The sequence below is a fragment of the Tachyglossus aculeatus genome, chromosome 5, assembly GCF_015852505.1.
Source record: "Tachyglossus aculeatus isolate mTacAcu1 chromosome 5, mTacAcu1.pri, whole genome shotgun sequence".
In the NCBI taxonomy this organism is placed as follows: domain Eukaryota; kingdom Metazoa; phylum Chordata; class Mammalia; order Monotremata; family Tachyglossidae; genus Tachyglossus; species Tachyglossus aculeatus.
In genome coordinates this window covers 73910274-73936180 of record NC_052070.1, presented here as the reverse complement: position 1 = coordinate 73936180, position 25907 = coordinate 73910274, and the positions used below count along the sequence as shown (strand labels likewise).

The 25907-nt window shown below is 48.6% G+C and overlaps 1 protein-coding gene across 2 annotated transcripts in view; it reads left to right on the top strand.

The window, feature by feature from the left end:
- The first annotated feature begins 297 nt into the window (after positions 1-297).
- The window catches only part of INSYN1 (inhibitory synaptic factor 1), a 62832-nt gene continuing 37222 nt past the window's right edge, over positions 298-25907 (top strand). Inside the window, exon 1 of one of the 2 annotated variants that reach the window (XM_038746973.1) lies at positions 298-578. In XM_038746973.1, the coding sequence (XP_038602901.1) occupies positions 423-578 (156 nt within the window). In that variant the 5' untranslated portion in view covers positions 298-422. Of the gene's footprint in view, positions 579-6467; positions 6537-25907 lie in introns of those variants that run through there. The other variant, XM_038746974.1, reaches the window with a different exon arrangement.

The window sequence follows — 25907 nt, the reverse complement described above, 5'->3', positions numbered from 1 at the left end:
CCCTCCTGCCAGGCCCTCGTCCCTTCGCCCCTCTTCCTCCTACCTCCTCCCAGAGAGCAGCAACTGCATCTCCGTCCACCGCTTCCCTCCCCTGTGTCCCTCTCCTCTCCTTGAGTCCCCTGCCCCCCCGGGCAGCTCCATACGCGCCTGCAGACCCCCTCCTGCAGACCCCCTCCCCAAGCAGCAGCAGGAGGAGGGAGGGCGAGGGGAAGGGGAGCGGGGGGAGAGGCAGGGGAGGGAACCAGGGCGGTGAGACGTGGTGGCTTGGAGCAGGGGGGTGCGGGTGGGGGGCGTTAAGATGTGGAGATCTCCCCGGCCAAGAGGGGCTCCGCGGCGGCAGCAGCGTGGGGCTGGGGAAGAGAGGCATGGACAGGGCCGCTGCTTCGCCCGCCGCCGCCGGGGCCCCAGGCGCACTGTGAAGGATGCTCCCCCGGGGCTCACAGGACCGGCAGCCCAGTGACAACCCCGGCGGCGGCGGCGGCGAGAGGGAGCGCATCCGGTCCCGGATGAAGATGGTCATCGGGCAGTTGGAAGGCATCTTACAGGAGCTGAAGGAGGTGGCCAAAGAGCTGAGGGAGGTAAGCCCCGGGCCGGGGAAAGCGGGGAGCGAGGAGGAGGAGAGCGAGACCTTAGGCAGAGCATCCCCAACAAACCCTCCTGGGCCGCAGGGCCCGCTGGCATCGGCCGTCTCCAGCTCTCGGCTTCTCGCTGTTGCCCCCGATCGATGCTGTGGCTCTAAGGGCGGGCTGCGGAATGGATCAAAGTCGCAGACAGCTGCCTGGAGCGCAGGGAGTGACCTTCCGGGAACAGTTCCCCCACCCCCAACACCCGGGAGTTGAATGAACTCTTTCAAGGACCCATTTCGTCAACAAGGGAAGCCTGGAAGAGTTCTGCCCTGAATGGCTTAGGGGAATGCCCTCCTGGAGGCAGGAGATCCCACCCGATGGCCTCTTGAGGCCCCTTCCCTCCCTGGGATTCTTGAATGCTATTTCTTTCCCCTCCCGAAGGTGAGCCATCTCCTCCCTGCTCCCGGAGAGGGAGGCTGGCATCCCAAAGGTGAACCATCTCCTCCCTCCCCCCTGCTCCCAGAGAGGGAGATTGACATCCCAAAGGTGTGCCATCTCCTCCCTGCTGCCTGTTCCCAGAGGGAGAGCCTGGTGGCCTCACGTTCTTCTACGTGGTTTCTCTAAAACTCTAGTGGGGCTTTGACAGCAGGGTGGGGTGGGGAGGGAAGAGCATGCTAGATAAACCTTCAGCACGGGTGGCTTAGACCCCAAACTGCCTTTCTGAATGGTGACTATGCTTCTTTCTTCCTTGACTTTTCTCATCTTGCTGTGCTTGCTTGGTATTTCCCCTGGCCTAACCTGCCTGAGAAAAAGTCTTGGGAAATTCCCCCAGTGAGCTTGAAAGGCCCAAAGGAGATGGGGTGGAAAAGGAAGATGAGGAGGAGGGTGGAGAGGGAAATTCCACCAGTGATCCATGATTGTGTCTTGGTTTTAGTTGGTGAGGTGTGGGTGAGCAGATTTCTTCCAGAAGAGGGGTCTGTGGTATAAAGAGATGGGGATGGGAGGCGGGGGGTTGCCCAAAAGGAATTAAGACTGATTTTGTCTCTTCAGGCTGCCTGTGTCACAGCAGCTCAGTCTGGCTTGAAGGAGAATAAAAGTCGTGTGTGTGTGTGTGTGTGTGTGTGTGTGTGTGTGTGTGTGTGTGTGTGTGTGTGTGCCTGTGCATGCGAGTGCCTAACTGGAGCCCAGTTTAATTACTGCTTCCAACATCACCTAGGTAATAAAGTATACATGTTCTCCACTCCTCCCCATGGGTGGTGTTGAAGCCCAGAATGCATGACACACCTCCAGTGCAATTTGGCTGGATTTGTCCATGGGGTAACATTTGGACTTGTCAGGTGGGTCTTAAGCAAATTTAAACTCCTTCGCCAGAGCAGCCGGGACGTTGATTGACCAGGACTGATGGGCTGGGCTCTCTCTGGCCCCCGGGGGATGGATCACACCCTCTGTACCTGCATGGGTGTCGATTGGGCTAATAGAGAAACGTTATCCTGCTGGGGGAAGGAGACTAGATCAGTAGCTGCCAAAGTGGAAAATTGGAACAGATAACACTGGAGGCTCTGGGAATGGGGAGAGCAGAGTCAGCCTGTGAGGTGGGGGGAGCAGGATGGGAAAGCTGTTCCTGCTCAGATCTGTTCAGCGTGTTCAAGCTTTGGGTGCCAGGGACCGAATGTCAGCCAGGAGCTTGGAGGCCCTGAGGCCAGGCCCCCAAAAGGCGGGAGGGTGGGCCTGCCTGCCTGCCTGCCTGCCTGCCTGCCTACCTGCCTGCCTGCCACTTGTTTTGTGTGGCACTGAGCATAGGGGGACTTAGGGCACCTGCTCTCAGACAATGATGGAGAACTATTTACAAGCAGTATGGCTTAGTGAATCAATCAATCAATCAATCATATTTATTGAGTGCTTACTATGTGCAGAGCACTGTACTAAGCGCTTGGGAAGTACAAATTGGCAACACATAGAGACAGTCCCTACCCAACAGTGGGCTCACAGTCTAAAAGGGGGAGACAGAGAACAGAACCAAACATACCAACAAAATAAAATAAATAGGATAGAAATGTACAAGTAAAATAAATAAATAAATAAATAAATAGAGTAATAAATATGTACAACCATATATACATATATACAGGTGCTGTGGGGAAGGGAAGGAGGTAAGATGGGGGGAAGGAGAGGAGGACGAGGGGGAGAGGAAGGAAGGGGCTCAGTCTGGGAAGGCCTCCTGGAAGAGGTGAGCTCTCAGCAGGGCCTTGAAGGGAGGAAGAGAGCTAGCTTGGCGGAGGGGCAGAGGGAGGGCATTCCAGGCCCGAGGGATGACGTGGGCCGGGGGTCGACGGCGGGACAGGCGAGAACGAGGTACAGTGAGGAGATTAGCGGCGGAGGAGCGGAGGTTGCGGGCTGGGCAGTAGAAGGAGAGAAGGGAGGTGAGGTAGGAGGGGGCGAGGTGATGGAGAGCCTTGAAGCCCAGGGTGAGGAGTTTCTGCCTGATGCGCAGATTGATTGGTAGCCACTGGAGATTTTTGAGGAGGGGAGTAATATGCCCAGAGTGTTTCTGGACAAAGAGAATCCGGGCAGCAGCATGAAGTATGGATTGAAGTGGAGAGAGACACGAGGATGGGAGATCAGAGAGAAGGCTGGTGCAGTAGTCCAGACGGGATAGGATGAGAGCTTGAATGAGCAGGGTAGCAGTTTGGATGGAGAGGAAAGGGCGGATCTTGGCAATGTTGCGGAGCTGAGACCGGCAGGTTTTGGTGACGGCTCGGATGTGAGGGGTGAATGAGAGAGCGGAGTCGAGGATGACACCAAGGTTGCGGGCTTGTGAGACGGGAAGGATGGTAGTGCCGTCAACAGAGATGGGAAAGTCAGGGAGAGGACAAGGTTTGGGAGGGAAGACAAGGAGCTCAGTCTTCGACATGTTGAGCTTTAGGTGGCGGGCGGACATCCAGATGGAGATGTCCTGATGGCAGGAGGAGATGCGAGCCTGGAGGGAGGGGGAGAGAGCAGGGGCAGAGATGTAGATCTGGGTGTCATCAGCGTAGAGATGATAGTTGAGCCGTGGGAGCGAATGAGGTCACCAAGGGAGTGAGTGTAGATTGAGAACAGAAGGGGACCAAGCACTGAACCTTGGGGAACCCCCACAGTAAGAGGATGGGAGGGGGAGGAGGAGCCTGCAAAAGAGACTGAGAAAGAACGACCGGAGAGATAAGAGGAGAACCAGGAGAGGACGGAGTCTGTGAAGCCAAGGTCAGATAGCGTGTTGAGGAGAAGGGGGTGGTCCACAGTGTCAAAGGCAGCTGAGAGGTCGAGGAGGATTAGGACAGAGTATGAGCCGTTGGATTTGGCAAGCAGGAGGTCATTGGTGACCTTTGAGAGGGCAGTTTCCGTGGAATGAAGGGGACGGAAGCCAGACTGGAGGGGGTCGAGGAGAGGGTTGTTGTTGAGGAATTCTAGGCAGCGCGTGTAGACGACTCGTTCAAGGAGTTTGGAAAGGAATGGTAAGAGGGATATGGGACGATAACTAGAAGGTGAGGTGGGGTCAAGAGAGGGTTTTTTTAGGATGGGAGAGACATGGGCATGTTTGAAGGCAGAGGGGAAGGAACCAGTGGAGAGTGAGCGGTTGAAGATGGAAGTTAAGGAGGGGAGAAGGGATGGAGCGAGAGATTTCATAAGATGAGAGGGAATGGGGTCAGAAGCACAGGTGGCCGGAGTAGCACTTGAGAGGAGGGAGGAGAGTTCCTCTGAGGATACCGCTGGGAAGGATGGGAGAGTAGCAGAGAGTGTTGAGAGCCGGGGGGATGGAGAAAGGGGGGAAGAGACTTTGGGGAGGTCGGACCTGATGGATTTAATTTTGTTAATGAAGTAGGAGGCCAGATCGTTGGGGGTGAGGGAAGGAGGAGGAGGAGGAACCGGGAAGCAGTAGGCATGGGAAGCAGCATGCCCTCTTGGAAAGAACAGGTCTGGGAGTTGGAAGACCAAGATTCTGATCCTGACTCCACCACTTGAGTGTTTCTGTGCCTCAGTTACCCCATCTGTAAAATGGGGATTAGGACTATGATTCCCACATGGGACATGGACTGTGTCCAACTTGTGTCATATTCATTCATTCAATAGTATTTATTGAGCGTTTACTGTGTGCAGAGCACTGCACTAAGTGCTTGGAAAGTACAAATGGGCAACATATAGAGACGATCCCTACCCAACAATGGGCTCACAGTCTAGAAGGGAGAACAGTGCTTTGCACATAGTAAGCGCTTAATAAATACCATCTTTATTATTACAACAAAACAAAACAAGTAGACAGGTGTCAATACTATCAGAATATGTAGAATTATAGCTATATACACATCTTATACCTAGCCCAGTGCTCAGTTCGGTGCCTGGCATATAGTAAGTACTTACCAAATCCCATTTTAAAAAAAACAAAAGCACCCAGAAATCCTGTGTTTGTACAGATGCCTACAAGCATCTGTCCTGGAGAGCTGTGGAGGGGCTTCCTGTAGAAGATGACGTTTACCAGTCCCTGCAGGATGACTCTCGGGAGCTGCTGGGGCTACCGGCATTGGAGGGCCTCAGCCCAAGGGGATGGCCATGGAGTCTTGGCCTCATAGTCTCTGGCTGCAGAAGGGAACTGACTCTCTGAGGGTCTCGGTGATCCAGTCTATTTCAAAAGGTCCCTCCCCTCTTCATGTCCAGATTCCCAACGGTGAGTTTCAACTGCTCATTTGACTTTTTCCTTGATGCTCTGTGATCCCAGCCCCTGATATGATCTCAACAGCCCGGGCTTTCTCCATCATAGCTGGTTTAGGGTTTGGTGTTGTAGTGGTGGTGCTTAGAAGTCCTGGGTGGTTTTGTCCGAAAAGGAATAGGGGCAAAGGGGAAGGGGGTGGGGAGGGCGCTGCTGCTGCCATCTCCTGGCTAGTAAGCAGAAGCTTGGAATGGGATTTTCTTTGCTCAGGTGGCCCTCCAGGCTGCTCCAGCCTCCCCTGGAGTGAGCCCCCTCAGTAGGGGAAGAGCCAAACGGGGTGAAAAGAGGGATGGGTAAGTGCAGGGAGCCCGCAGACCTTACTCCTCTAGCTGAGGTCCAGAGCTAGTGCTGGCCCCTGGCCCTACCAGGGTCTGACTGTTTTGGAGTACGTCATCTGCTTAACAGCTACATGGTCCACCCTCACCTCCTCTCTCAGATGGCCCTCCCTTCAACCCCTACGGTGTATGGATCTTTACTTCTACATTACAGCTGCCTTCCGCTTCCTCCCCTAATGCCACCTACAACTTATCCCCAGCCCTGCTCCTCTCCTTTAACATTATCCCCTAGCACCTGTTGTGTCTTTACCTTCTTCTGTCCTCCCTACCATCCAATCTCTAACGGCACTGTCAGACCTGCATCTTCAGGACTCAAAACACCCTTTCCCATCTACCCTCCTCTGCTCCTGCTGTGGAATTCCAGGATTCCCAACTGGGAAATACTAGGATTCGGGACTGTGCTTTAGGTAGGACCATGTGCATGCCAGGGCGGGATTCAACCAGGTTTTCATCTCACATGGGGCAAAGGGGATTTTGTAATTCAGGTCCCCATCCTCATCAGATGCCTCTGCAGAGCTTGTTTCAGGGCCAGAGAGAGAGGCTTTTAACTGAAAGCTCAGCCCAGGTCAGCAGGAACCCACAAAAGAAGGCAATAATAATAATAGTGATGATAATGATGGTATTTGTTAAACACTTATTATGTGCCTACCATTGTTCTAAGCACTGGGGTAGATACAAGGTTATCAGTTTGTCCCACGTGGGGCTCACAGCCTTAATTTCTATTTTACAGATAAGGGAACTGAGACACAGAGAAGTGAAGTGACTTGCCCAAAGTCACACAGCTGACGAGTGGCAAAGCTGGGATTTGAACCCATGAACTCTGACTTCCAAGCCCCTGCTCGCCTGGGACACCAAGAGAAGAGATTGGGAAAATGGGGGGAACAGAGCATAGGAGTGAGAGCAGCAGGGAGGTGGTGGGGGGGGGGGAGGATTCTACAGAGGGAAGGCGATTTTAATTTCTATGTGTTTAAGAAGCCTGGGGACAGAAACAACCACTAAACTGCTGGGGAGGAGGGAGGGCTTGATGGGAACAGAGTTGCAGAATCGTGTGTGCGTGTGTGCATGTGTGTGTGTGTGTGTGTGTGTGTGTGTGCTTGTGTGTGCACAGGGCTTTGATAGAGTCTGAGCAGTGACAGGGAGAGCTGAGTCCTATAGGCCATGTGCCCACCTGAATCTTTGGGAGGTTGCTAAGGCAACGGGTGTCTGCCTAGTGGTAATGGCTCAGTGGCGGCTGCCTGTCAGTGGAGTGCAGGCACAGAAGGTTGGAGCCTCAAATCGGACTCTCCAAACTCCTTCTTGGCATAACATAATAATAATAATAATGGCATTTATTAAGCACTTACTATGTGCAAAGCACTGTTCTAAGCACTGGGAAGGTTACAAGGTGATCAGGTTGTCCCACGGGGGGCTCACAATCTTAATCCCCATTTTACAGATGAGGTAACTGAGGCCCAGAGAAGTTAAGTGGCTTGTCCAAAGTCACACAGCTGACAATTGGTGGAGCCAGAATTTGAACCCATGACCTTTGACTCCAAAGCCCATGCTCTTTCCACTGAGCCATGCTGCTTCTCTTTGTACCCTACCCCTGTGCCAGGGCCAGGCCGGGAGCAGTGAGGAGCTGGGTGGATGCACACAGGGGTTGTGTATAGGGGGATGCCCAGTGAGGTTCGCAGGGAAGTGTGGGGTGGAAAGGGTGGTCCCTGAAAGGGCTGCTCCTAAAATGTGAACTTGTGGAAGCTGCACCTAGGCCCTTTCAATGCCAATACTACTACTGATAGTAAAGGCATCTGTTAAGCATCTACCCTGTGGTAAGCGCTGTAGTACGAGTCATGACAGTATTAAGCACATTCTGTGGGCAAAGTACTGGGAGAAAACACAGAGCAGAGATTTAAGCCAGATGGGACATGGTCCCTCTCTTACCTCCATTTTATAGATCACACAGGTCAGCTGAGAATAGAACCCATGTCCACTGACTCCTAGTCCCCTGCTCTGTTCACTACGTGCAACTCTGTGGATACAAAGATAGAACCAACATCAAGTAGTCTGAGCTTTCTGGCACCGTAGAAGGACAAGTCCAGGTTCCCTCCTCTGCAGCTGTGGTATGTGTTGCCAGCCTGGGATGTGGAAGCCCCGGGTTCTAGTCCTAGTTTTGTCACCAACAGGCGCGGTGACCTCAGGCAGGCCACTTAACCTCTCTGAGCTGCAGTCTTCCATCTGGAAAATGGAGGTAGCCATGTTGTTCCCTCTAAAGTAGTGTTCGTAACAGGTGGAGCTGTAATGCTTCCAATTCAGGGGCCCATTTTTGCCAAAGAGAAATTGCCATTTCCTTCTGTTAAACCAGGCTTTCTGGCAGAGGGGTGTGTGTGTGTGTGTGTGTGTGTGTGTGTGTGTGTGTGTGTGTGTGTGTGTGTGTGTGTGTGTGTGTGTGTGTGTGTGTGTGTGTGTGTGTGTGTGTGTGTGTGTGTGTGTGTGTGTGTGTGTGTGTGTGTGTGTGTGTGTGTGTGTGTGTGTGTGTACAAGCGCACTCTGCTGGGAACAGCCTTTGACTTGGGATGTAGAACATCTCCATTTTTTTCATAGTCGCAGTGAGAAAACAATAGACTTTATTCTCTGCTCCCAGGACAGGAGTAGAGAATTGGGACTGTTTTTTCTGAGTTTTCCTTAACTTTGCTGGAAAGGAGCATCTCTGGAGGCTTTTCCATGCCTCTCTCTCAGAGCTCCAGAGCACCAAAAGGTGAAGCCTTGCACTCTCTGAAGCAGTTTCAACAGGGGCTGCCATGAATTGAGGCTTAGTGTGTGGGAAGTGTAGGAGACAGTAGTCATAGCTAGTATTAAGTGCCTAATTGAAACAGTGCACAGGGCTAGGTGCTTGAAGTACAGACTTTTAAAGAGACCTATCCCATGCTTACTAGGAGCTTATGCTCTAACAGGGAAGATACACATAAAACTATTTACAACTGAAGTGGTCAAAATATATTGAGCAGATAAGAATTGCTAAGGAGGATGTAAATTGACCTGTGCTGGAGTTGGATAGAGGGACGATAGAGCTCAGGGTGCTAGGAGAGTATGTATGGAAAGCTTGTTTGAGGAGGAGGGATTATAGGAGATATTTGAAGGTGGGGAGAGCTGTAGTCCATCTGATGAGCAGGAAGGAGGTCCAAGCCACGGGAACAGCGGGAACAAAGACATGGAGACAGGAGAATCAAGAGGGAGGTACAACTAGAAGGTTAGCTTGGGAGGAATGATGTCAGTCAATCAATCATATTTATTGGGCACTTTTTGTGTGCAGAGCACTGTACTAAACACTTGGGAGAGTACAATACAACAGAATTAGCAAGTTCCCTGCCCATATTGAGCTTACAGTCTAGAGAGGGAGGGGAGACAGACATTAATATGAATAGAAGACATGTTCATATGTGCTGTGGAGCTAAGGGAGAGATGAATAAAGGGTGCAAATCCAAGTGCGAGGGAGAGGGAGAGGAGGAAATGAGAGCTTAGTCGGGGAAGGCCTCTGGGAGGAGATGAGTTTTAATAAGGTTTTTAAGGTGAGGAGAGTGATTGTCTGTCTGATATGAAAGAGGGCATTCCAGGCCAGAGGCAAGATGTGGGAAAGAGATCAGTGGCAAGATAAATGAGAGTTAGAGGAGTGAAGTGTGTGGGTTGCGTTGTAGTAGGAAATCAGGGAGGTAAGTTAGGAGACGGTAAGGTGATTAAGTAGAAGCAGTGTGGCTCAGTGGAAAGAGCATGGGCTTTGGAGTCAGAGGTCATGGGTTCAAATTCTGGCTCCGCCAATTGTCAGCTGTGTGACTTTGGGCAAGTCACTTAACTTCTCTGGGCCTCAGTTACCTCATCTGTAAAATGGGAATGAAGACTGTGAGCCCCCCGTGGGACAACCTGATCACCTTGTAACCTCCCCAGCACTTAGAACAGTGCTTTGCACATAGTAAGCACTTAATAAATGCCATTATTATTATTACTTTAAAGCCTATGGTAAGGAGTTTTTATTTGATGTGGTGGTGGATGGGCAACTACTGGAGGTTCTTGAGGAGTGGGGAAATGTGGACTCAATGTTTTTGGAGAAAAATTATCCAGTCAGAAGAGTAAAGAATGGACTGTGTGAACAGACAGGAGGCAGGGAGGTCAGCAAGGAGGCTGATGCAGTAGTCAAGTTTGGGCAAGATAAGTGCTTGAATTAACGTGGTAGCAGTTTGGATGGAGAGGAAAGGGTGGATTGTAGCAATGTTGGGAAGGTTGAACCAACAGGATTTAGTGACAGCTTGAATATGTGGGTTGAATGAGAGAGATGAGTTGAGGATAACACCAGGGTTACAGGCTTGTGAGACAGGGAGATGGTGATGCTATCCACAGTGACAGGAAAGTCAGGGGGCGTACACAGTTTGGGTGGGAAGATAAGTTCTGTTTTGGACATGTTAAGTTTGAGGTGTCTGTGGGACATCCAAGTAGAGATATTCTGAAGGTAGGAGGAAATGTGAGACTGCACAGGAGAAGAGTGAACAGGGCTGGAGATGTAGATTTGGGAATTATCTGCAGAGAGATGGTAGTTGAAGCCATGGGAGTGAATGAGTTCTCCAAGGGAGTGGGTATAGAAGAAGAGTAGTAGAGGATAGAACTGATCCTTGAGAGAGTCCCACAGTAGGAGGCAGAGGAGGAGGCTATGAAAGAGACTGAGAATGAGTGGCCAGAGAGATAGAAGGAGATCCAGGAGAGGACAGTATCAGTGAAGGCATTTCCAGGAGAAGGGAGTGCTTAACAGTATCAAAGGCAGCTAAGAGGTTGAGGAGGATAAGGATGGAGTAGAGGTCATTAGATTTGGCAAGAAGGATATGATTGGTGACCTCTAAGAGAGCAGTGTCTGTAGAGTGAAGGGTGCAGAAGCCAGAATGGAGGGAGTCAAGGAGAGAATCAGAGGAGTGGAAGTAGAGATAGTGGGTATAAACAACTTGCTCAAGAAGTTTGGAGACGAATGGTAGGAGGGAGATAACTGGAGTGGGGTGATAAGTGAAGGAGACCATGAGGTCAAGGGCTTTTTTTTAGGATAGGAGAGACATGAGAATGTTTGAAAGCAGTAGGGGAAAAGCCATTGGAGAGTAAACGTTGAAGATGGCCATCAGGGAGTGAAGTAGGGAGTGGATAGGTATATTGTTGAGGTTCAAATGGAAGGGGTCGGAGGCATAAGTGGAGAAGGTGGATTTTTAGAGAAGGTGGGAGATCTCTTCTTGAGATACTTCTAGGAAAAATGGGAGAGTTGAAAAAGGGGCAGGAGGAGAGGGACTGGAGAGAAACGGGAGATTTTCAGATCACATCTGATGGTTTCAATTTTCTCAGTAATGTACATGGCCATGTCATACATCATTAGGGGCAAGAGATAGGGGAGGCAGGGAGATGGGGGTTTGAGGTTTTAAACATATGAAATAACTGGTGAGGGCAATGGGCATGGGAGTCAGTAAGGATGGAGGAAATCATATTTCTAGATGGAGAAGAGGTTAGGCAAGGATGAACTTGAGGTGGCAATGTAAGCTTGATATCTGGATTTCTGGCAGTAGCACTCTGAGGCTTATGCACAGGAGCAAAGAAGGTGGACTGTGGAGGTGATTTAATAATAATGATGGCATTTATTAAGCACTCACTACGTGCAAAGCACTGTTCTAAGCACTGGGGAGGTTACAAGGTTATCAGATTGTCCCACAAGGGGCTCACAGTCTTAATCCCCATTTTACAGATGAGGTAACTGAGGCACAGAGAAGTTAAGTGACTTGCCCAAGGTCACACAGCTGACAATTGGTGGAGACAGGATTTGAACTCCGGACCTCTGACTCCAAAACCCATGCTCTTTCCACTGAACCACACTGCTTCCCTTTCAGGGCTGTGGGATTTCAGGGCTGTGAGTTAGTGGTACAAGACTGATGAAGAGATAGGGGAGTGAATAAGTCAATTTCATTTGAGAGTGTCAATTTTCTCATCTTTGAAAAATAGGTTGGGCATGGAGACTAAATGGGCCATGATGATTTGTGAAAATTGGATGGGGTCAAAAGAGTGTAGGTCTCTGTGATGGAACAGGACAAGTTTATCATGAAGGGGTTGTATGGGAGAGAAGGCAGGTGAGGAGACTGTGGTCAAATAGAGGGATTTCAGATTTGGTGAGGCTAGAGACTGTACAGTGATTAGGGATGATGAGATAGAGTGTCTATCCAAGTTGGTGAGTGGGTGAGGTGGAGTGGAGCAGGAAGTCAGTGGAGTTGAGTGATAGAAAGCAGGCAGCAGAAGCATCATCAGGAACATCCACATGGATATTGAAGTCCCCAGGGATCAGAGTAGGAATGGAGAAAGAGAGAAGGAATGTGAGAAATTGATCAAAATGTTTGAAAAAGCTGGAGGTGGGGCCTGGGAGATTATAGGTCCCAAGACATCTCCAAGACAGGGAGATGAAGGATGGGTGAAGAGAGCAGATAGGTGAGGTGGAGCCAGATAGTGGAGAGCCTTGAAGCCGATCTGTGAGGGGATTTTGTTGGATCCAAAGAGGCATAGGGAGCCAGTGGAATGTTTTGAGGAGATGAGAGATGTGGACTGAATGATGCTTCAGGAAGATGATGACCTGTGCATTAGCATGGACTATAAATTGGATGAGGCAGAGGGTGAGAAATGAGGAGAGAATGCTAATGCAGTAGTCAATGACAAGATCAAAGCCTATACCACAGTGGTGGTGGTTTGGGTGGAGAGGAAGTGGCAACCAGAGATAGTTTGTGCTGGAAAATCTGGCAAACAATGTGAGAATTGAACAACGGCAAAAAGATGAGGATGACACCAAGGTATGACACCAAGGTTACAGGTTTCTGGGATGGGGAGGTTGGTGGTGTCAGTCAAGATGGGAAAGTTACAAGGAGTGATGGTTAGGGGAAAAGATAAAAAGTCCTGTTTGGGAAATGTTGAGTTTGAGGTGCCGGTGCAACATCCAAGTGTAGAAGTCCTGGAGGCAAGAGGAGATGAGGGACTGTGGGCTGGATGAGAGGTTTGGGCTAGAGGGGTGGATTCAGGAGTCGTCCGCATAGATGTAGTAGCTGAATCCATGTGATCAGATGAGCTCCCTGAGAGAGTGGGTGTAAAGCAAGAGGAGCAGGGAATGTGACACATCCTCAAGAGACACCCATGGTAAAAGGATGAGAGGAAGAGCAGGAGCCAGAGAACAACACTGAGGAGGAGCAATGTAAGAGATAGGAGGCTGAGGATAGGTGGGAATTTAGGTCTTGGGCTGGAAGGAATGGGTCATGCCCAGGACGAAGGGAAGACCTGAACCCGGAAGTCCATTTCTAAAGATCAGACACTCACCCACATTCTTTAGCCCCCAGCCTGTTCCTAGGCCATGCCCGCACTTCCCAGAGCTCCCTTGCCCTTCCTGCCCACACCTGCCCCCTCCTCTGATTCATAAAGAAGGTACTCAAACATAATCCTCCTGTAGCAAGCCTGCTTAGCGTTCCGTCTCCTTTTACCCTTGTTTGAGTTCAGAAGAAAGCCCATACCCATCACAGGGAGGTTTGGATCTTCCCTGCTGCTGCTGCTATCCTGCTGCTGCTGCCTGGTATCCTCCAGGCGTGGGGCCGGCCCAGTCAAGGTTCAGCTTCAAGAACTGGGAGTGGGGGCCAGATTTTCTCCCTTTTGATCCTGACCTTAGTGACCACATTCTGCCTCAGTTTCCCTGGGTAAAAAAGGATCATGTATACTCAGAGCATCCCAGAGCTCATACTGCCTTTCAATTCATCTCCCCATGCTTCCATAAGAAAAGGAGAGGGCAGGTGCATAAACTGAGGCACTAGGCTATACCCAGTTTTACCAATGAACATTTTGGGGGAAAAGGTAGGAATGGGAACCAGAAATCCCAACTGCCAGTCCTATTTCCTTAGAGCCACACAGTATCTATGGCTCCTGGGCAACGTTCACAGGAGTGGTGGAGGGTTTTCCCTCTCCTTGCCACCTGAGGACAGTCAAACTTGGCTTCCAATCAGTCAGGTCAATTAATGGAATTTGTCAAGCATTTGCTGTGTGCAGAGCACTGCTCTCTGGTCAATCACTGGGAAGCAGCATAGTCTAGTGGAAAGAGCATGGGTTTGGGAATCCAAGATCCTGGGTTCCAGTCCCAGCTCTGCCACTTAATTGCTGTGTGATCTTGGGTAAGTCACTTAACCTTTCTGCGCCTCGGTTCCCTCATCTGTAAAATGAGGATCAAGACTGTGAGCCCTCTTTAGGATGGGCACTATGTCCAACCCTATTTTCTTGTATCTACCCCAGTGCTTAATATAACGCAGCACACAATAAGTGATTATGAAGTACCATAAAAAAGCACGCTTTCTTGGACCCTGGAGTGAAGCTATGAAGTGCCCTGTGTCAATCAATCCATCAAAGATATTTATTAAGCATTTACCATGTACAGAGAACTGTACTAAGCGCTTGGGAGAATACAGTACAACAGAATTAGCAACACATTCCCAGCCCATAACGAGCTTACAAATTCCCTTCCTCCCCTCACCACCTTACAGGGCTGGATCCTGGGCCTGAGCTGTTCCTCAGATCTGGTCCAACACCAAGCTTTTATTCATTCAACTACCTTTCTCCCTTCCTTTAATCCCAGCTCCAAGAAGTCCACCCTGATTCACTCTGTTCACTCAGCCTCTCCATCCAAAACCCATTCTGTCCTTCCTTGCTCATTCTTGTTCCTAGAGCATCTAAAGACCAAGGCCATATTTTTGCAGACTGCATATTTGCCTAACTTGTCTCCCCCAGCCTTGAAGGCAGAGATGGATCTTTCATTGAACATGAACTCCAAGCACCTTGTACAGATCCAGAAGGTCTAGAGAGCAATGTATTAAGTGCTGAATGAATGAATGAATGAATGAATGAATGAATGAATGAATGGCCTTCCTTGTGGAAGACCTCAGAGATGCTTGACACTTGCTTGGTGCAGGTGGGGTGTGGTGTCAAAGAGAAGAGGCTGAAAAAGGGCAGAGCAGACAGCAAAGTTCCATTTTAATACCACTGAGCTCCAAATATTTCCCCATCAAAGGAAGCCACTCACTCACTCCCTTTGCCCCCCATCTGACACCTCAAGGCCAAGTGATTCTCTTTAGAACAGAAGTGTTGAAGCATTTTAGCTTTAAGCCCCGTTCTACAATCCTTCCATATAACTTTATGGCAATTTGCAGCGTTTATGCACTGAGGCTCAGAGACCTGTACAACAATAGGCATCCAGGGCTGCTGGAGGCACTGAGGCAAGACTGCCATTAAGATTCTTTGTGAGGGGTGGGCAACACTGCTCTGAGGCAGAGTGAGGTTCAGGTCCTCTCCAGCCACCTGAGGGCCTTTTCCTCTGTCTGAGCCCAGGACATTGTGACCTGAGGAGGCAGGGTCTGTGCAGTGACTTCTGCAACTGTGAGCTCTGAGGTAGCCTGCTGCCCAGGACAGTGATATGAACTGTTGGAGGATGGCCTAGGGAAAGAGCCAGGGTTCTAGTCCCAGCTCATCCACTGGCTTGATGGGTAACCTTGGGCATGTCACTTAATCTCTCTGGGCTTCAAGCTGTTGGTCAGCCCTATGTGGGGCAGGGATCGTGTTATGTTGTATCTGCCAAATCTTCATGTGGATGAGAAGGTGCCAGTACAGACTGGGCTATGGTGGGAAGAACGTTCCCTAATTTTCCATCATATTTTATCCAAAGTACATCAAAGAAATACATATAACAGGATTGACTGAAATCCACTTCCAAGACAATGAATTCGAATATCAATCAATCAATCAATTGTATTTATTGAGCACTTACTATGTGCAGAGCACTGTACTAAGCGCTTGGGAAGTACAAATTGGCAACATATAGAGACAGTCCCTACCCAACAGTGGGCTTACAGTCTAAAAGAGGGGGAGGGAGGTTTGGCTAGAGGGGTGGATTCAGGAGTCGTCCGCATAGATGTAGTAGCTGAATCCATGTGATATTAACAGTGAAAACACTGTGAACAATGAAAAGAATGCCCACGTGAAAAGAGCACAGGGCTCAGCTTTCAAAAGACCTGGGTTCTCATCCTGCCGCTGCCACTCATCTGCTGTGTGACCTGGGGGAGGTCACATCACTTCAATGTGCCTCGCTTTCCTCCTCTGCAATTGTGGATCAAATGCCTGTTCTTCCCACCCGCTTTAAATGGTGAGCCCCATGTACTGCAAAATCTGATCTGCTTATCTTGTATCTATCCTAGTGCTTGGAACAGTGCTTGACACATAACACATGCTTAATAAATACCACAATCATTATTTTTATTGTAACTGGACCTACATGAGCCCTCCCCCCCTCAAGGTTGTGCAGGTAGTGTGTACCATCCTCCCTATCTCAGGGTAAGCTCCAGCACCAGGGTCCCCCACACTCCCCCAGTTCTTCCCAGGCTCTCCTCTCTCTGCTGGGATTCCCCAAGCCCTGGTTCTAGCCCAGAGGAGTCCTGGAATGGGACTCTAGAGCTCAGATGTGGAATCGCTGGCATCCAGAGAGAAAGAGCAGTTTAGTATGTTTCTTGCTAGCCCAGCCGTGCAATCACAACCCCACTGAGCTGTGTTGTAGATATTTCCACGTCTGCTTTCCCCACTAGACTTTAAACTCCTTGTGGGCAGGAAACCTGTCAGTTTGTTATTCTGTGTTTCACAAGTGCCTGATGCAGGGTTCTGGACAGAGGGGGAGCTCAATACAAGCTGCTCTTACTTCCCGAGGGTATCTGGGACTGCTAGGAATGCTGGCTGCAGCCCACCAAACCTTGGGAGGAATCGGGACATGGGGAGGCACCGGGGATGGGGGGATTGAGGCACCGAGGCCCAATGGACTGGGAGGTTCTGAAACAAAGAGGGTCAGACCCATCTTTCTCATGCCAAACTTGAATTTTCTTTCCCTTCCCCCATCTGGACTGGTCACTCAGACATCTCACCAAGCGGCACTGACAGCATAGTCAGAGTTACAGAATGAAATCATGAATCATGGCTCCCTCTTCCTCTCCCACCCTCTACAGAGATCATAAATAACATAATTACAGAATTAAAAAATAATAATTGGTCATAAATAATGCAGCTCTCTAATTATATAACACAGCTTCCTGTGGTGGTGGCAACTGCAGAGGAGGGAGTTGGGTAGAAGAGATGGGTTGTCAGTTGAGAATTGAAAGGAGGCACAATCTTGCTGGAGAAATCTGCAGGAAGGAGTTAAAGGTGGCCAAGCAGGGTCAGACTGTGCTTTGAGATGGCCCAGAAGTTTGTCATTCTCCTGGGGTGAAAAGCAGCCTTTCAACTTTGGGGGTGGGGACTGACCTGAGTAGGCAGGAATGCCTAGTGGATAGAGCATGGGCCTGGGACTCAGAAGGACTTGGATTCTCATCCCAGCTCTACCACTTGTCTGCCGTGTGACGTTGGGCAAGTCACTTCACTTCTCTGTGCCTCTGTCACCTCATCTATAAAATGGGGATTAAGGTTGTGAGCCCCATGTGGGACAGGGACTGTGTCCAACCTGATTCATTTGAATACACCCCAGCACTTAGTACAGTGCCTGGCACATAGGAACCACTTAACAAATACCACAGTTATTATTGTTATTATTATTATTATTATTATTATTGTTATTATAGACAGGGAGAGGATGGGTTAAGATGGGAGGCAGAGAGGGCCAGAGACTGCTCCCCATTCTTTCTATGGTATCGGTTAAGTACTTACTATGTGCCAGACACTGTACTAAGCACTGGGGTAGATACAAGATAATTGGGTTGGACACAGTCCCTGTCCCATACAGGACTCACAGTCTTTATCCCCATTTTACAGATTTTACAGATGAGGTAACTGAGTCACAGAGAAGTTGTGAGTTGCCCAAGGTCACACAGCAGAGAAGTGATGGCTGCTAGACTGACACTGAAGGACCCCAGGCTTCCACCAACGTTTCTATCACACAATGGCCAGGCCCTGGGGTGACTGGGATTGGATTTGGGATTGGGCTCCCCACCAAGTACCATGCAGCCCACATTGCTTCGAAAGTGCAAAGAGATTGTTACTAACTGACCACAAACCAGCATTTTCCATCCAAGGGGCTTACTTGGATTTACAAGTTCTTCATTAAGAGTAAATCCAAGCAAGTCCTAACTGCCCTTCCCTCTCTTCCCCTCCAGGAATCCCACCTCTGTAGAAGATTTCCACCCTTCTAAGGTTGGTTAGGCAGTCTCCAAAGGCCTGAGTCCCTCTGATCCATTAAGTACAGTCATTTGCAAATGTGTCTGAAGCTATGAAGGTGTGTTTGTGTGTGTGTCTCTGTCAGGGGCGGGGGAGGGGGGTGGTAGGGTTGGGTGGTCCCATTCAAAAAGTGTTAAATCCAAGTAATGTTGCAGTAAATGGATTTTATTTATATGGGGGCTTCCTGCTCATGCACCTGGCCCTGGCCCGGAATCAGCCAGTCAGAACTTGAGATCTGGCTGGTCCCAGGCCATGGGCAGCCCAACAGGTGTGGAATCACAGTCTTCCAAGGCTCAGGGAGGGATGTGCCAGTCCACCATTCTTGGCCAATGATTGGTCAAGCTAGGCATTCTTGGTTACTGATTGGTCAGGGGTGTGCAGAGCCTCAGTGTGTGGTGGTAGAACCGTTTGGTCTGAGGAGAACTAATTGTGAGGTTTTCAGCAAAAAGAGAGGCTCTCAGACTCTCCTTCTTGCCTTCCTAAATGACTCTGGCCTTGGGAGCTGCTGGCTGGCCATTTCCCTCTCTTTGGTCCCAAAGCCACTTGTACAAGTTTGACTGACTGGTCTAGGCCAGGGTTCCCCTGGAGAAGGTAGGCAGAGCAAGAGTAAGAAAAGCAAGGTGGTTCCCAGGTTCTGGCTCATAGTCAGGCAGAAGCTCTAGGGTAGGATTGGAGGCCAGAATTGTTATTCATTCAGTTACTCCTATTCTCCGTGACTTGTTGTCTCCATCTGTATAATGAATGGATTGGGATCTTTGCCCTTCTAGCAGCAGTGTTCTAGAGCAGACCAAGATCCTAGCAATTCATTTTATCCATCCCCCTGCCTCTAGGCATGGGTGAATCTTACCCAGTGCAGACAGACTGCCAGCTCCCCGACACTGCTGCTTGTGACCCACTCTAGCAACTTTCCCACCTTGTTACAGCTTCCAGCCAAAGTGTTGGTGTTGTTTTAACACTTGCTGGGAGGTGTTGGGTTTTGACTGGAGTGCTTGAGTCTTTCAGACAGAAATAGGCCACAGAGAAATCAAAGGATCTTATAAAACAGGCGGTACGTACTGGAGGCTGCTTCGGACCTTGTTCTCATGGTACTGCAGGATTCAGATTCAGGAAATTTCTGCTTTTGCTTATCTTCCACCACACTCTTCCTCTCTTCTCAGTCTATCCTCACTCTATCTTCCTTCTCCTCTCATCTTGTCTTCCTTGGTTTCCTCTTCTAACCTTCCTGTTTTCATTTTTTCCCACTTCTTTCTTTTGTTTCTCCTGACCCCTCTAATCTTTCTCTCCCTCTCTATCTCTCTGTCTCCATCTGTCTCTCCCTCTCTCTCCACATGTTATTTCCCTCTCCCTTTCTATCTCACTCCCCTTTTGTGTATATAATTATTTTCCAACACTCCTTCAAGACAACATGGAATTCCACATTGGCAAAATGATGATTAAATCTTTGATTGAAATCCTGCATTTAAAGTGAAATAAAGCGGAGAGGCAGGAACCAAATGAGCTTCTATGTTGGGGCCCCTGCCATCTTCCCATATCTCCTTTCTCCACCCCGTGCAGCTTCTCTTCAGTCAGTTGCCGTGCCTTCTTCCCAAATCCACATCCTTGGGTAGAAAGCAGCCGTGTGGGCAGTACACTGGGGAGGATTTGGCATGATTCTGTCTCCTGCCAAGGACAGAGGTCATGGGAACCATTCCAGACATTTCTGTTGCTCCTGTCACCTGAAGAACCAAAGGCACCTTGCCCTTGTATCTAAAGTTCAGCCTCTTGAGAGGTCATTTACTGATATGAATACCCACACTGCAGGCAGAGAAATGGAGACCTAGACCAGGAGAGGACCTACAGCAGTCAGATTCTTGGGCCAGTGAATGGGGTTCCAGTTCTCCATCCCAGCCACTAGTCCTCACAGCCTTCTGCCGCCTCCTGCCTTTTTTCCTCAGAAGCTGGCCAGGAATTAAAAGGAGTTCAGGTTGAGTGTTTGAAGTAGAGTTCCCCAGGCCTCATCAGCAGCAGCACTGATTTGGCTGCTTGCTCAGTGCAAGGTACTGTAATGAGTACTCTTGAGTGCAGGTTAGTGTTCTGGGTGTCTGCTGAACTTGGGCTAGGGTACTCAAGAACATACAGCTGAGTAAAAACCTTGATCCCTGTCCTCCAGATCTGAGAGCAAGCCTGTGGATTGTCTTGGGTTGTTGTCCTGAAAGGGAGAGAGGTGTTTCTCCCTTTATTTCTCCTCCCTTCTCCCATTGCTCACTGTCCCCTTCTTTGGCCCCACTTTGGGAAGGAAAGGTGCTCCATAATTTATGGTTAGCAATTTCCCATAGGTTTTGATTGTTTCTGTGTGTGTGTGTCCCTTCAGTAATCTCATCATGGGCTCCCTCAGCCTAATCTGTTTCTCTTTACTGCTGTGTGTCCTTGGGCTAGTCATTTAAACCCACCATGCCTCCTACCTCCCTCAACTTCGATTCATCTCCTTCCCTCCTCTACAAATTGCTCTGCTCTTCCTGATCTACTTCCCAACTCAAAGCTGTCTTCTCCCAACCATCTACATCTACACTCCTCCACCTGCCCCGCCCGCTCAGCTGTTTTACCCCCCTCCAGTCCCCCTGCCCTTCCCACCCTTTGTCCCCTCCCATCCCCTTCCTGTGTCTTTCCTTCCTCTCAGTGCCTTGTCCTGGGCCATCCTTGGCCTCCAGTGATGACAGGGATAGATTTATCCTGAAGGTTCTGGCTCTATAAAGCTCACTTTGCCCTGTCTGTCAGAGGAGGGAGGAGACCTTCTGACATAGCCTGGATCAAGCACACGACCTGGTTTGGAGGCTTTATCATCCTCCGGCTGTGGGGCTGTGGCACAATGGTGACTGGGGGTGACTGGCTGGAGGGGCTAATGGGGTCACAGATGTGCTCTGGGTACAGGGGATAATAGAAGCCTCATCAACCATGGGACCACCAGAGCCACAACACTGGTGTCAGCAGGCACCACTTGACCAAGCAGACCAGGGGCCGGGGTATCTGGCTGGAACTTGGGCCAAGGGCCGGTGGCTGAGGGCCAGGGTTGGGCCTTGGGCCAGTGGCTGAGGGCCAGGGTTGGGCCAGGGGCCAGGGGCCAGTGCTTCACCCAAAGGCCAACCGCAAGCTCAAGATCAGGAAGTGGTAAACCAGGATGGGAAAACCGTGGGCCGAGATTGTGTCTAGATTTCTTTGAGGGTTTCCTGCTGGCCCTCAAAGGACAGGGTCTACCCCTTCTTTCTGTGAGCTAGGATGAAGATCTCTCAACCATGCTGGGCCTCAGATATCTGAGATGTTGCAGGCCAGCCCCCATTCTGTGTGATGTCATTTCATAACGATCTCAAAAGCACTTCTTTGCAGAAGACTCTCCTGGGGGACTCCTGACAACTTCCCTTCCCCTCTGCTCCTCCAGCTGCCTGCTCCAGAGCCATCATGATCCCTTCCTGGTCCCTTCTACCTCAGGTACCCCTCCCAGCTCAGGAGGAGGGAGGTTGAGGCTTTCTCTATCACATGGTTGACCCATGGCCACCCGTTACTTCACTCACTTCCCTCTGAAGTCGACCCTGCTCTTGCCCTGGGAATACCCTCCTCTGGGCTGAAGGGGCAAGTTCCAGCCACGTTTCAAGATTTGGGGTTGGAAATCAGAAGACTCAGGTAGTCCCAACTCTACTACTGGCCTGCTGCAAGTCACTTAACCTCTCTGAGCCTCAGGTTCCTCATCTGTAAAATGGGGAGGAGATATCTCTTCTACCTCCCTCCGAGAAAGTGAACACTGTGGGGCAGAGACAGTGTCCAATCGGATTCTCTTGTCGCTTATCTCAGTGCTTAGTAGTAGTGGTGGTAATAATAATAATAATAATAGCATTTATTAAGCACTTATTTTGAGTCAAGCACTGTTCTAAATGTTTCAGAAGATTCATGTTAATCAGGTTGGACACATTTCCTGTCCCACATGGGGCTCACAGTCTAAGTAGAGGGAGGACAATTACTTAATTCCCATACTACAGTTGAGGAAACTGAAGCAAAGAGAAGTTAAGTGACTTGCCCAATATCACATAGTAAATAATTGGCAGAGCTGTGATTAGAATCCAGGTCCTTTGGCTCCCAGGCCTGTGCTCTTTCCATTATGCCATCCTGCTTTGCAGAATGTTTGGCACAGAGTGAGCTCTTAAACATTCCTTGTGGTCAGGGAACATGTCTACTACCTCTGTTACATTGTATTTCCCCAAGTGTTTAGTACAGTGCTCTGCACACACCAAGCACTAAATATATACAATTGATTGATTCATTGATTGAAATGCCACCTTTATTGTTCTATGTGTTTTGGTGCTTCTTTCACCTCAGCCAGAGAAGGCACTATGGAATTGCTCTAGTAGCTTCTGCCCTTGCTGTTATCACTGCTGCTGCAGAAACTGCAGCTAGCTGAAACTCTGGTAATGAAAGCCATGGGATGGGCTCTACCAACTCTATTGTATTGCACTTTCCCAAGCACACAGAAAGCATGCGATAACTACCGTTGATTGATCGATTGAATAATGGGAAGCAACAGTTGCAAGGCTTTCCCAGTGACTCTTTGAGAGCTCCTTGAAAACCTCATTCTCTTTTTCCCTTGGGACCTGTTACTTGCAGGGTGGGTTTGAGGGTCAACTAAATCAAGAGAAGCAGTACAGCTTAGTGGACTCGTAGTGACTCCTCTGGGAGCTAGAGGACCTGGGTTCTAATCAACTCAATGGGGATTCAATGTCTGTTCTCCCTCCTACTTAGACTGTGGACTCCATGTAGAACCTGATTGTCTTGTATCTATTTTAGGACAGTGCTTGTCACATGGTAAGCGCTTTAATGCCATTATTATTATTATCTCCATCATCATCAAGAGTCTGAATATAGCCTGGAAACAGAAATAACATCTTGAATTTTTATATATCATCTGATTTTCCAGAGCATTTTTACATTAGTTATCCCATTTTTGTTCTTACAATGTCCCTGTGAGGCAGGGAGAGGAAAATGGTATTCACATGTTACATATAAGGAAATCGGCACCAGAGTTATATGATTTGTGTATTTATCCTTGTCTTTTATGTTGTTTTAGTGTTTCATCACTCCTTATGCAACTGCCTCCTGTCCCCACTCATATTCTCATACTGTGAACCCCTTGAGGACTAGGGGCTGTGCCTTATTCCCTTCTGTGCATTCTTTCCCGGTGGGTAGTACATTACTCTGCATATAGTAAACACTAAATAAGTACTGTTACTGCTAGTACTATTAATCAATCAGTCAGTGGTATTTATTGAGCATTTACTATGTGTAGAGCACTGCATGAGGCACTTGGAAAACTACTATGCAAGAGTAGGTAGAAATTACTGCTGCCCTCAAGGAGTAAGTGGAAGAGCTTATGTCTACTGCTACAGATTACTCAGCAGGATCTAAGGACAGAGCTGGGACTAATTAGTCCCTCTAGACTGCAAGCTTGCTGTGGGCAAGTAATGTGTATGTTTATTGTTAATTTGTACTCTCCCAAGCGCTTAGTTCAGAGCTCTGCAGACAGTAAGTCTTCAATAAATATGATTGAATGAATGAGTCTATCTATACTATTTGTTGTGCTGTTGCTATGTGCAGAGCACTGCACTAAGCACTTGAGAAAGTCTGATACAGCTGATAGACATGATTCCTTCCCTCAAGGAACTGACCATCTATATGGGGGAGACAGACTAAAATTCATTACAGGTAGGGAGAAGCGACTAGGATCAGATCCATGTTCTTTTCAATAGTCATCACTGATCTGTGATCTCTGACGCGGGTAGCAGTTGGATGATGGTGATTTGCTGGTTGAGCTATTCCTCTCTGCACTCCTGCTCCTCTTGGTTTCAATAGCCAAGCAGACATATCCCAGGACAGTGTACTCTACCTCAGTTTTTCCCTCTGCCAAATGGGCCCTTGGACATTGCTCCTTTACCCCACCAGCCTGGGGGAAATGCCTATGAATAGGATGCAGTACTGGGATGGAGAAAGCCTGGGACAGCCATTCATGGAAGATACTAGGGAAATGAAGATGGCACTTTCCTAAAAAGCCATTACACGGCAAAGTCGACAACTCCCTTAACCTCTTTTTGTTTGTAAAATGGTGAAAATAAAAGTTAAGTCTCTCACTCAGTTCTGATGAGGAGCTAATCAATGTTTGCCAAGTGGGTCAAAATACCGTGACTTAGCATGCAATGAGTATCACTGCAAAAATGTATTAAAATAATTTATATGGGAGGGATGCAAATTTATTTTCATAATCCACAGAGATGCAGAGGTTGATTCTCAGAGCACACCTTCTATGATTTTACAATTGTGAAGCAGCTTGTCTTACTGGAAAGAGCATGGTCTTGGGAGTCAGGGGACCAAAGTTCTAATCCTGGCTCCATAACTTACCTACTGTGTGACCTTGAACAAGTCACAACTTCTCTGTGCCTAAGTTTCCTAATCAGTAAACTAGAGACTCACTAGTTGTTCTCCCTTCCACCAGATTATCTTGTATCTATCCAGATTATTTTGTATCTAATTATGGTATTTTTTAAGGGCTTACTGTGCCAGGCACTGTACTAAGCACAGGGTGGATACAAGTAAATCAGGTTGGACACAGTCCCTGTCCCACATGGAGCTCACAGTCTCAATCCCCATTTTACAGATGAGGTAACTGAGGCACAGAGAGGCAAGTGAAATAACTTGCCCAAGGTCACACAGCAGACAAATGGCAGAGCTGGGATTAGAAACCATGACCTTCTGTCTCCCAGGCCCATGCTCTATCCACTGTGCCATTATTGTTACTATCATGAATTCTGGAAGAAATCTGGTCCATCATCAATCAATCGATCATATTAATTAAGTGCTTACTGTGTGTAGAGTACAATATAAGAGAGTTACTAGACATGCTCCTTGCCCACAATGAGCTTATAGTCTAAATATGGAGCCAGGCATTAATGTAAGTAAATAAATTAAGTGCTGTGGGGCTGAGGGAGAGGGGCAAAAAGAGTGCAAATCCAAGTGCAAGAGAGATGCAGAAGGGCATGGGAGAAGAGGAAATCCTCTTGGAGGAGACGTACCTTCAGTAAAGCTTTGAAGTGGGAAAGAGTGATCATTTGTCAGATAAGAAGAGGGAGGGCATTCCAGGCCACAGGCATGACTTGGGCAAGATGTTGGTGGTGAGATAGACGAGGTTGAGGTACAGTGTGTGGGCTGGCATTAGAGGAGCAAGATGTGCAGGCTGGGTTGTAGTAGAAAATCAGGGAAATAACATCTGTTAAAAAGACAACTATTTTTTTTCAATCTTTTTTCATTTTTAATCAAGTATTTGCTCATACTACCTGCATGTGATGTCCACCAGGAGGTGCATTTCTACCCAGGTTGATTTCCTGTTTCTCTGCTACTGGATGGTGAACACTGACAATTTCTGTCTATAAAAGAGCAGTTATGAGGGCCAGATTTATGGTTTTATAAGTGTTCATTGGAACATTCTCTCATCTTAATTCAATGTCCCCAAGAAAATGGACTTGTTTGTCTTTAATTAAACCTGCAGCATTTGCAGGCAAAACCCTGGAAACAGCAGAACAAGCCACTCTCATTTTATCTCCAAACCAGTGTTGTTAACTGCTAAAACACAAGCTGACGGCATGGTGAAACTGGAACTGTACTGTTGAAAGGTTTTAATTTGAAAATAGCCAGGTGTATAGCTAGGAAGGAGACAAGGTCGTTAATACTTTGATTCTGAAACTATGAGAATCCTTTGTGGAAGGTTGAACTGAGAATGAATGTATCTATCTGTTGGTTATCTATTTATTTAGCCACTCTGGTAGCCATTATTTGTATCTAGTTCCCCATCCTTTAATGTCTACATTTGTCAGTTTCTGACTGCTTGCCTTCCCAATTGGATTGTAAACTCCACCAGGGCAGTGTTTTCATCTTTGGCTTTTGCATGTTTTCAAGTGTCTAATACAGGAGTCTATTACAGTAGATGCTAAACATGATGCTGGTGGG